The sequence below is a fragment of the Camarhynchus parvulus genome, chromosome 2 (assembly GCF_901933205.1).
Source record: "Camarhynchus parvulus chromosome 2, STF_HiC, whole genome shotgun sequence".
NCBI classification, from domain to species: domain Eukaryota; kingdom Metazoa; phylum Chordata; class Aves; order Passeriformes; family Thraupidae; genus Camarhynchus; species Camarhynchus parvulus.
The window spans coordinates 133,915,336-133,927,588 of record NC_044572.1 but is presented as its reverse complement, the minus strand read 5'-3'; the positions used below and the strand labels follow the sequence as shown (position 1 = coordinate 133,927,588).

The 12,253-nt window shown below is 39.3% G+C and overlaps 1 protein-coding gene across 1 annotated transcript in view; it reads left to right on the top strand.

Moving 5' to 3' along the window:
- Window positions 1-4,317: 4,317 nt before the first annotated feature.
- Window positions 4,318-12,253, top strand: part of EIF3E (eukaryotic translation initiation factor 3 subunit E) — a 29,669-nt gene continuing 21,733 nt past the window's right edge. The window contains exons 1-3 of the mRNA XM_030967011.1: window positions 4,318-4,455; window positions 6,182-6,296; window positions 9,231-9,348. Coding sequence (XP_030822871.1) covers window positions 4,366-4,455; window positions 6,182-6,296; window positions 9,231-9,348 — 323 coding nt within the window. The 5' untranslated portion in view covers window positions 4,318-4,365. The remainder of the gene's footprint in view (window positions 4,456-6,181; window positions 6,297-9,230; window positions 9,349-12,253) is intronic.

Sequence of the window (12,253 nt, the reverse complement as noted above, 5' to 3'; positions counted from 1 at the left end):
AGGTTCCCCTCTCCATTCCTTTCGTATTACTATATTCTCTAAAAAAAAGTCAAGGTAATAGACCAAGAGCAAGCCCATATTATATGGTTTTTTAACAATTATCATTTTAACCCTATCATGTATCAGTATATTATAGCTGATGTAACCTTTAAGAGGATATTAGTCAGCAGAGACATCTGCATTTGCAGGAGATTCACCTCTTAAAACTTTTATTCCAACAGGCATCTTGGAAGTATAAGCCATGAGAAAGAGAATATTTTTCCTTACAAGTGGAGTGTAAACATAAACCCCCTTTCCCTCTAAAATAACTATCTTTTCACTTTGTCTTGTTCTTCCCAATCCCCTTTGTAGAGGAAAAGGGAAAGTATTTTATTTATCTGTTTTACAAAAACCTAAGTTTGGTTGGAATCTTGACAGAGAATATATTAGAACTGATTGACTGGCTTCACTGGATTCAAATCATCAGTGAACCTTGCAACACAACAGCTTCATAAATTGTTTGGGGTGTTATATAAGAGAAATAGTTCAAAAAAGACAGAAAACATCACACTGAAAGTTGAGGATAGAGCCACAGTCTAAAGCCCACTGGTAAAGTACCATCAGGTAAGCATTTCTGCCCTTGGCTTTTAAATATGTTCACAGTTTCAGGTGAGGAAAACCTGCTTATCCTAGTTCCACTAGGAAAATGCAGAGTAACTCCACTAAGTTAATTACAATTACATTAGACAAGTTCTTCAATATTCTCTAACCAGAAAATAAGGTATCAAATAATTATGAAGTTATAATGTGATACAGAATCACAGAATGAATCAGCTTAGAAAAGACCTCCAAGGTCACCGAGTCCAACCTATGACTGAACACCACCATGTCAACTAAGCCATGGCACTGAGTGTCAAATCCAGTCTTTCCTTAAACACCTCCAGGGACAGTGATCACCCTTTCTGTGAAGAAATTCATCAGATATTATAATTCAATTCTTCAGATATTATAATATTCACCTAAACCTCCCCAAACACAACTTTAGACTGCGTCCTCTTGTCCTGTCCTTTTTACCTGGGAGAAGAGCCTAAACCCTACTTGGCTACACCCTCCTTTCAGGGAGTTGCAAAGAATGATTAGATGCCCCCAGCTCTCTTGGCCTCTCCTCATAGCGCTTGTGTTCCAGGCCCTTCCTTATCTCCATAGTCCTTCTCTGGACTCACTCCAGCACATCAATGTCCTTCCTGAACTGAGGGGCCCAGAACTGGACACAGCACCAAGGTGTGGCCCCACCAGTGCTGAGAACAGGAGGACAATCCCTGCCCTGCTCCTGCTGGCTACACTACTGCTGATCCAGGCCAGGTGTCATTGGCCTTCCTGGCCACCTGGGCACTGCTGGCTCATGTTCAGCTGCTGTTGACCAGCACCCCCAGGTCCTTTTCCACTGGACTACATCCCACTACTTGCATTTTGGACTTTTGTGTTTCCTCATTTTTTTTTCCCAGATAGTTTAAATAGCACATCAACATAATCATGGTTTTCATGATGATTCAGCTGAATTATGAGATACCCTTTTAGTAAATTTGAATGCTATCCAGAAATAGTTGACAGCACTGAATTCCTCTAGATGATACATTCTTGATTTTAGAAATATTTTTGTTTTAAGCAGTGTAAAAATATTTATGGAATGCAGAATTTAAAAATTGTTTTCAGATACAAAGTCAAAAGAAAAAATGATAGAAACATAATTTCTGAATTACAAATACAAAAAAAAAAGAAGCCTAAGACAAGTTATATAAGGTTTGAATCATACCAAAGGATGCAGAAGAAGTTAATAGATTCAATTTCCCTTTGATAATGTGAGACAGAAAAATACTTTATTATGATTTCCTAGTGATTATTTACTTCTAACAATTCAAAGAATGTTGGATTCCACTGTCATGTTAACAATAAGATAAATGACAACCAATTATGTAAACAGAATCCTTCAAATAAAATTTCCTCACTATTTAGGAATTATGAAATCAAAAGACTTAGCCCAAGCAAGACACATTCCTGTTGATTTATTTAGGATAATCTTCTAGATAATTCTAGCCAAATGGGTTTTATTTCATTAACCAAACTAGCAATCTTAAGTACGTTGGTGCTAAGAACCTTAAGTACAGAATTTCCAGAAGGGAAGAACTCCATTAGGTTAGAGGACTTCAGCCTCAAGCCTGTTCTATGTCAAAAATGAAATCTGGCCTAGAGGTACTATGCTTTGTATAATTCCTCAGTCAGGTGTCTGTGCAAGAGTTCAAAATAAACTCACATTTCCTGTTATTCAGTTAAGACTGGCTAAGACTGTTTTGCCATGAAAGTTTAAATGTATTTTAGAAAAATTTTACCAAGAGGGTGAATACCTCACTAGATGATACAGCCAAAGCAGTTAAACACCCTCTTCTTAAAACAGTAATCCTCAGCACAGTGTATGTTTCACTGAGGGAATTTAAAACAGTTTTCCTGATATTTTGCCTTGGCACGGTATTGTTTTAAGTCTTATGGTCTTTCTCTAAAAGGCTCTTCCCAGCTAGTTCTTGACACCTTTTCACTGATAACTGTACGTGTTTCTTGTAGACAGTAATTCATCAGCTAAAACCAAGCACTGTACCGGGCCTGGGATGCTTTAGCATTTTGTAGTGCTGAGGGTCTTCCACTGGCAGCTCTGTAATCTGTCATGATGAGAAACCAGTGGCAAGTTTGAACAGGCCTTGGTGAAACCCACACTGTTATTATGGGAAAAATAATACAGGAGGATAGTTTTCACCATTAGAGATTATCTATGCCATCAGTGATATGTAAGTATCAAAGTAAACAGTAACTACAACTACTATGAAAAATACTGGGCTATCTTGCAGATAAAAAGGGATTCTCTCTCACAGAAGATGTTCTTAGAAGAGTATTATTAATACAAAATTACACATATCACAGACTTATACGGAAGTGTTAACTATTCAGTGTCACGTGAATAATTACTTCATTCATGCTGCATACTTTTTTTCCTTTACAGGGCATCATTAAGATACAATGAAGTCTTACCTCTAAAAACCAGTCTGTCACATCCTTAATCCTATAGCCTTTACATCTTTCTGTTAAGGTGGGGAGAACATCACTAGCTGCCCGAATAATGGCTTAATAAATGTTATGACCTTCTTATTCCTCACCTCCCATTTACATTTAAAACAAACCATCCAAGTCTAAAATTAACCTGTACTACAACTATACTAACTTGATATTCCACATGAAGAGCTATTGTAGCTACCGTAGACATAGTCTGTAGCTATGTGAATCACTAAACAAATTATTATGCCACTGCTCATGAAAGGAAAAGTTTCCTAATGACAAAGGTTTTAGTCATGCTTTATGAGAAGAGATGAGGCTTGACTTGCTGAACTCAACTGTGTGTCCTGACAAAAATCACTAGAAAACTTACAAAGTGTAACAGGAAAAGAAACCTTTTATCTTTCTGGTGAGTTAACATGGTGAATCACAGAATCATTTAGATTGTTAAAGACCTCTATGATCTAGTCCACCATTAAACCATGTCCCTAAGTTCCACATCTGGACATTTTCTAAATACCTTCAGGGATGGGACTCAAGCACTTCCCTGGGCAGCCAGTACCAATGCTTCTTTACAATGGCTATAAGGAATATGCAAGTTATCAGCAGTATTACTGATTCTTCCATTCCTGTTGCTAAACTTAGCAAATACATTTCTGCACTTGCTTGGACTTCCCTGTGTAAGCCATTGTCCAGCAGCTCCCCAGTCTTTTTCCATCTCACCTGGTACAGCCTCCCCACGGAGAGCTTGGAAACATGGCCAACACGGACCAACCCTAACAAACATTTCACTTGGTGCCAAGGACAGCTTAGGCCCCTTTTTAGATCCTCATTACCAGGTCAGACCGAGATCAAGTCAAGCTCACACACGACGCACAAGGTGTGGGGGCTGGACTCACAGCTCACAGCTGCTTTCGGGAGATGTTCACCCCTCCAGAAATCCCACTCTGCCCCAGGGTGCCCCCAGTGTCGCCGAGCATTTGCTCACGCGCTCCACCGGCGCCTTCACTCCACGCAAGCGCAGCCCCCACACCGCGCACTGGGAGCGTCCCCAGAGCATCCCGGGCGCCGGAGCGGGGAGGGGAATGGGAGGGGAAGGGGAGTGGGAGGGGAAGGGGAAAAGGAGGGGAAGAGAGGGGAAAGGGAGGGCGCAGCCATTGCCCCTTCCCTGTCCGCGACCGACAGTGCGCAGGCTCCGGCTCCCCGCCGCTGGGGGTGGGGCCGCGCAGGCGCAGCGCCCACAAGAGCCGCGTCGCGCCTCTGCCTTTCCTTTCTCCCGGCTCCAAGATGGCGGAGTACGACCTGACCACCAGGATCGCGCACTTCTTGGACCGGCACTTGGTCTTCCCGCTGCTGGAATTCCTCTCTGTCAAGGAGGTGCGTGTCTCTCCTAAGGATGGGGAAGCTGGCCTTGGGAGCGGCAAGGTGGTAGGTCTTGCTGCCAGCTGCCGATGCTTCCCGTGGGCCTGGGTGCGCCGCGGCCAGGGCTTCCTCCCCCGGGCCTGGGCGCTGCGCCGGCCGGGCGCGGCCCGTGGGGGATTCGGAGCCTCCGTAGGGAGGAGCTCGAGGCTCCTGTGCTGCGTGAGTCCAGGGGCAAAGCGTGTGAGCCTGCCCGGGCAGGGACGGGAGCAGAGCCGAGAGGAGGCCTGAGGGAGCCGCTCCTTGATCACGCCGCTCAGCTCCGCGGCCCCTCGCTTGCGAGGCAGCACGGATTTCCTGCACTTTCTCCTTCTTCGGATTTGGATTAGTGTCTTTCCCTCACCTATATGTGGAAAAAGGAGAAGTCAAAGCTCTCCCTTGCAGCCGCAGTCCCACGGCATGGGACACCCTCGATAGCCCCGCAGCTCTTGGTGCTCAGGCTGTCCCGCAGCCGGAGCTCTGGGCAGTCTGTGGGGTTACGCCAATGATACCAACTAATTTTAATTTGAAACCCATGTCATCACGCATTTGTGTTGGAAACAAGTATAAGTCCTTTCTGGAGTTATCCTTTGTGGGTCTTCTTACGTATATTTTCCAGTTATATTGCTACAAAGAACATAGTAGTGTTGGAGATTATCTCAGATGAGAACTTCAGATACTTTAGACTAAACTCATCAGTATAAACTATTTTAAAATGGGAGCGAAATGTGTAAAGTTATGTAAGTTTTGGATTTAAAGAAGGTGTTATTTTAGCCTTTAGATAGGAACTGTTGAACCATGAGCGCATTGAGACAACTTGACCTAGCCAGCTGTCATGTGTAGCATGTGGAGTTTGCTTAATGCCTCTCATCTTGGGCGCATTTGTACATAAGCATTTTTATGTCAGCTGAAGTTAATTAAACAGTTAATTTTGTGGTGTTAGTTTTGAACAACACAATGTTCAGAGCTGAATTAAACTTCTACAGATTCTATATCTGAGATGTGCACAAATCTGGTATGGTGAGTTGTAATACAGCTCTTGTGCAAATATGTTTTTCAGGAATGTACTGGATTTGGCCCTCGCCTACATGTTCAACATCTAACAGCAGTTTGCAACTCACTGATAAATTATGGAATGTGAACTCTAAAAAACAATTTGAAAAGTTTAAAAGTACAACACCATTCAATTACATAGCTACTCTAAACTTGTTTTTATGCTATAGACCTAGCAACATATTTTAGATTAATCTGCCCTACAATTAAATTGTGAGTTTAATCTTGTGCATCTCTTCTGAAATCCACTTTAAATAATTTAACTAGTCCTCACTGTTCAGCATTTTATTTTGTGGAAAGTATTCAGTGCTTTGAAAGAGAAGTATGATTAAGGTTTAATTTTTTAAATATGTATGTAATTTTGCAATAGGAATTACTGTTTCTGTTGAGAGACTAGTAATAGTTACTTAACTTCTAATTAGCTTTTGAAGTACCTATTTTCATAGATAGCAGGAAATATTTGATATTTTGTCAAGGCTGAAAATGCAGAGAGTCTTTATAGTAAGTACTCTTAATGGTAGAGCAGTGAGACTTGATACTTAAAACAATTCAGTTGTACAGAAGTCCATAAACTGTGCCATAGAAGTAATACATAATATGAATTGAAACTTCAACACTCTTCAGATGAATCTGTTAATAATTCCTGTTTCAGATATACAATGAAAAAGAGCTGCTCCAAGGAAAACTGGATCTCCTTAGTGATACCAACATGGTGGATTTTGCTATGGATGTGTACAAAAATCTTTATTCTGATGAAATTCCTCATGGTAAGCTGCTCATTTAGATGTAAAGCTTGTTTTTCAACTTTTCTGTCTAACATAATAAATAACTAGTGGTAATTGCTTGTTCTGTACAAAAACTGGAGTACTGTTTAACTTTGGTGTTACCAAAAGGGTGTGCAATACTGAGAAAAACAGAATGCCCTAATCCTGGGTGGTTTGGGTTTGTTGGTCTGTCAGGAACTTAACCTTTGAGTGACCTCTTAAGTATTTCAATGCTGATTTGGTAATTTCAAGCACTTTAAAGGTGTTGCACTGCAACTAATGGAGGTGTAGTAGCTTTTCATCTGTGAAGTTAAACACTTGCATAATGATTTGGTGTTATTTGGTGACTTTTTCTTTAAAGCATCCAGTGAGTTAAGACTAGAGTTGCATTCTAAGTAATTCCGTTAATTTGTCTGACTGTGGCTGAGTTTTTAGAGTTTGAGAGAGATTTTTCTTAAAATGTATGTTTTTCTCAGTTTTGGCAATATAAGAATTGCTGCTTTTCTAGGCGAAAATAAATTTAAGATGATAATGAATGTGATCTTTCACTATTTTATCCATGATTTTGATAACTTCTCTGTTTACTACTTAAATTTCTATCATTTTGAGGTGCATTTGGGAATGGGGAGAAAATAGGTTATCTAGCTTTGTCTAATTTCCATTCTTCAGGGGTGTTTTGATTTTAAGGGTTTTTTCCCAGTTCTTTTTTTTATGGGTTGTGTGTTTCATTTTGTTCCTGACCTAGTCTTTCAATATCCACTGCCTTCCTATTTCTCCATCTGTTTTTTGTGTTGGTGAATTCCTCGCCTTTTTCTTAGCTATTGGGACAACAGTCTTTTGGCCTGCATCTTAGGAGGAAGAGACTGGGGTGCTGTTGCTTTCTTCCTCTGGGTTTTGCTCTTTTCAGGCTCTTGAAGCTGCAGGTGTGGCCACTCTTCTCTTTGGAAGAGGAGAATTGATAGGCTGATGGACATGGGAGTCAATGTTCTGACTGAGTCTGTGCTAGCATTAGGTGGGCATTGTTATGGGCATGTGTACCGTGACACATGGGACTGGTCATGAGAACATGTAGTGAGAACTGGGGGGGTTTCACTTCTGTCATATCAGAAACAGTTGTAATAATAGCTTCACCTTTAGGTTACTTAGCAGTTCTACTGATTTAAAAAGTCAGGCTGTATCAAGGCTATAAAAAAAATCTCAAAGCTGAATAGGTTTCCTCTTTCTTTCCCTGCTTCAGCCTTTTTAAACTGTTGAATATTACTGTTATCAGTAGTAATTAAGGAGTAAAATACTAAAGAAGTAAGCAAGACAAGAAATAGCAATTCTAACAGACTTCCACAAAGTAGCTACTCCAAATGTCTTCAGAATTGTCTCAGGATATAACTTCATAAGGTCACAGCTGCAAGAAAGTTGAATGAATTTTGTCCCTTGGAGAGCTCTGCCTTCATGAAAAATCAGAAATTTCCACACTTGTTTGAACATACTATTAGAAAAACACTACATCTCTTAGGATTTTATATCATCAGTTTGGCAGGGTTTTTTTGTTTGGTTTTTTTTAATAATGACTCACTGTTGTTTGATGTGTGGCTTTTATTCAATTAACATAAGCAGAGCTAGTTCTTTCACACATTGTTCAGAGTGCTTGCTTGTGCAGCTTCCTATGCAAAGACCTTAACTTCTGAGATCTTTCTGGTATGTGTCATCTTCTTGTAGCAGCACTTATCAGAATGTTTGTATGGACAGGTCGTTCTTACTTGTGGAATTGCTGGCATTGTTAGAAATTTTCACTATCCCTTTCTAAGACTTCACTGTTTAAAGTATTTAAAAAACTAAGTTCACTTACACAATTATAATTAGAAATGTCCCTGCACGATTTATAGTTGATTTTGTCTTGTCTTCCATGAGATCGATTTACAATTACACACCCAGGAGATGTCGCAGGAAAACATTTTCGTATTCTTAGTAAGTCAACTGAATGTTTTTCTTTCATCTGTTTCTTCTTCGTCTTTTATAATTTCAAGAGTCAACTACAGGTGGAGATAATTTCTCCTTATTGGAACACTTCCTGTCAGGCAAGTTGTTCTCATATTTAGGTTGGGTCACCATTATGGTATTAGCCACCTTGGATGTCCTATTCAAATATCTGTGTAGTCAAATCATGAAAGCAATGTTGACTCTGTTCACCGTGGCATTGAGCGTTCTGGTGTGTGGCTCACTTTCACAGTTTCCTGCATTTATCTCCTGGGATTTAGTCTTGGCTTTTCTGATACTGTGTGTTTCACATAGCCAATGTCAGGGTGATTTTTCTTTTTTTTTTTTTTTTTAACATACACACTTTTCTAAATTTTAAGTCTTCATTTTATTGCATTACATGCACTTGGTGAGGAATTTGGGGTCTGTGTAAAATGATCACCCTAAAACTCTTAGTTGAATTTCCTAACAGTTTTTCGTAAAGGACTTGATGTTTCCATTAAGAACAGAGTGTTCAAAATGGTAATTTTGCAGTTTGAGCTGCTTGAAGTTTTTCTTGTCAATTTTTAATTAAATATGCTCTAAATGTTCTTTCAGAACCTGAGCATCAGTCAGAAGAAAATCAATCTTCGTGGTATCATTGGATTGTTTACTTTTTTGCAAGTTTATTTGGAGTAAGTGAGCTCAGTTAAAGGTTGTTTCTCCTTTAATGGAAGCCTGAAGAGACCTTGTCTAATGCAGACTCTGCTCCAGCTGTACCTGCTGTCTGGTGGCCTCCACTCAGGAGGAAAAGAACCAAATGTTAGGAGTTTTTACTAAGTAATGGAATTGTTATACACAGCTGGGTTTGAGGACAGGTGAGGTAGGAATTGGGAAGATGTGTGCAAGTGTCAGCACCATGTAATTACAGGCTGGTTCATGTAAAGGCTTAAAGCATTATATTAAAGTCTTTTTGTTTGTGTTCAGCTTTGCGTGAGAAGAGAACAACTGTTGTTGCACAGCTGAAGCAGCTTCAAGCTGAAACAGAACCTATTGTCAAGATGTTTGAGGATCCAGAGACTACGAGGCAAATGCAGTCCACTAGGTAATTTCTAATGTAATTTGTCAGGATGGCTTGTTGGTACCTCTCAAGTGTGGCTGCTGGGAATGCTTTCTGTGTAGTAACTGCAAGAAAGATATTTTTATTTTCATACAGTATTTAAGTAGTGCTTGTGGTCAGGTCATTGAAATTGCTGGACACACTTTACTCTTTTCAGTGCTTTTCCGTGTTGTGCAAAAGACATCTGTTGTTTTTAATGTTTGTGAATCAACGTGGTACAAGTGACAGTCATCATCCAGTGCAGTCCAATCACAGGTTAATTTTTGTTTGGCTTTGATGGGCTTTAGGATTTTTTGAGGGAAAGTACAGGCTGAAACAGTTAGTATTTTCTTTTCTGCCTTCCAGAAAAGGTGATGGAGTGTCATATTAGTCTGGGAGGCCTGGTGGATGAGCATCCTTTCATCCTCAGAGCACATATTTCTGCAGGGTATTCTGTCCTTTTCCCGCTTACTCTCTCCACCCCCAAACTGTTCCACCTTGTTGGTGTAAGGTTGTGCTCAAGTCTTTTTAAGATGCATCCAATTTTTATTTTAATTTTCTTATGGGAAGTAATTAAAGTAGAATGAGTTTGTCTGCACATTGTATCTAAAATCTATTAAAGTTTCACCGTGGTTAAGCTTCAATTGGGCTGTGTAGGAAAAGAGTTCAGCTGTAGTCACTGAGGAGTAACTCCGCCTTCAGCAGAGAGGTGGGCAGATATTTGTTTGGCATAAATTATTCCTTGTTTCCTTTAGATACGAATCACACTTACTGCTCTTGTAAATGTGTCTGGCAAACTGGAATAATAATTGGATCCCTTCTTCAGCCTTACCTGCCCTAAAATTTTAAATAGAGCGTACTGTATGAGACAGAGAACCTATGGCTTAACTTGAATTTGTAGGTGAAGCCTGTACTTGGGTTTATTGTTTGCAAGCTCGGTGCATCCACTGATACTGTAACATCAGGAAGACTGTAACATTGCTTCTGGAATTTCTTAGAACAGTATTGAATGTACAAACACTTCTTTCTAGTTTGCAGAGATATTCTGTATGAATATACCTATTTTTGTGAACAAACTCCTTGAAGAATATGGGTCCCTCAATGGAGAAGAACTTGATTAAAATCTACTGTGTTTCAAATACACATTATCATCCTTTTTTTCTTGCCTCTGTTCTTTGTTCCACTCTTTGCATTGTTTTCATAATTTGTTATAGATCAATTTAGATTTTGGTCAGTGCAGAAATTCTTAGGTGCAGTGTATTGTATCTCAATGCACAGATGAAACAAGATGTCAGTAGGAATCATGAAATCTGTTAGCTTTACAGCACGTCAGGAGAAGTTTATTTTCTATCCTGATACCACCAGAGCTCCTGGTTTTAAGCTGCTGCTGTAAAGCCATTTTTAACTAAGTAAACTGCCTTTGCATCTGATTTCAGAATGGATGTTCATGTCAGATAATTACGTAAAGAAAAAGGAATTGCATTTGTTTATGACTTGTGATTACGCAAAGCCAGGAGTCACTTGCTTTTATAGATATAGCTTTGAAAGGGAAAGTCTCAGTTACTATGGCAATTGAGCCTGTCTTAAAACTAGATTCAATTAGAAACACTAGATGTTCAATTAGATTCAAATCTAATTGAACAGAGAACTTGTCCAATTCTTGCTTTGCTTTTAGCCAGTGTTTTTAATAATAATTAGCCTAGAAAAATGTTACTAAAATACCAGCATTTCGTGAGGAGTATGCTGTTACTTGATTTTGATTCACAAAAGCTGGTCAATAGTATAGACTTCAAATTGGAAATGCCTTGTTTGGGAGTAAGAGAGACAATACAGTCAATAAATGCACGGAATATAACTTGCCTAATGCTATAGAATATTAGCCCTACTACTCATCTGTAGCAAGATTTGGTTTAGAACTAGTATGTGATTTGTGTTTGTAAAATATCTGGAAACTTCACAGCTCAGAAGTTCTGGTTTTGGTTATTGGCTCAGGAGTAGTTCTGATCCAAATTATTGGGGTTAGATAGTAATAGGTAGAATTGGGCTAAAATATGTCCCATCTGTCTAGACCTGAGTAGTGTGCTGTAGATAGTAGAAACAAGTTTTGGTTCTTTTGGGAATTTCTGCTGGTATCAAATTCAGATAGCTGCATATTATTGGGACTTCAGATCGTGACTTTTGCTCCATGATGGCGCTATTTAGAATATCCAGCTCTGGGTAAGAGTAAAGGAGATTTGCAGGTGGAAGTTCTTTCAAGAATAAGCCAAAACATTTCACTACTCTAAGCAACTGTTGGAGGACATTGACTCAAAAATTACAGAGTGATAGTATTCCTCATCCTCAAAGTATGTTTTACTAGAACAAATCCATAAGATTAATTGCTTTCAGAGGTATGACTGAGGATTGTCATTCTTGGCTCACTTGGCAATTTGCCATTTCGCTGTAGAATCTTGTACTATAAGTTATAATTAAACAAACTCATCTTTGCAGTCAGTTGATTTCAGAGTAAATGGGAAAATACTCTTTCGTCCCATTTTTACTGTATCTTTGTCTCAGGGAATTTACAGCTTGCCTCCTGGAGGCTTAAGCTTCTCTTTGATATAGGTAATAATGCTTGTTCTTTTAGTATTAATGTTAAATAAAAAACAGTCTTCAGAGATGTGATCACATTAATATCGAAGTTAAGAACTTAGTAGTATGATTGTTTTATGGTTCTGTGTTCTGCACATATTGGCTGTGGTAGAGATATTCTTGTGACCCACTCTGTCTCAGTGATAACAGTAGGATAAGTTTCCTTTCTACTTCTATTTACTTTAGTCTTTGCTATTTTTTCCCATCTCCTGTTAAAATCAAGGTTGTCTAGAGTAACTGCTGTGAAATTGGAACGTGAGAGTGGGAAGAGCTCCAATTC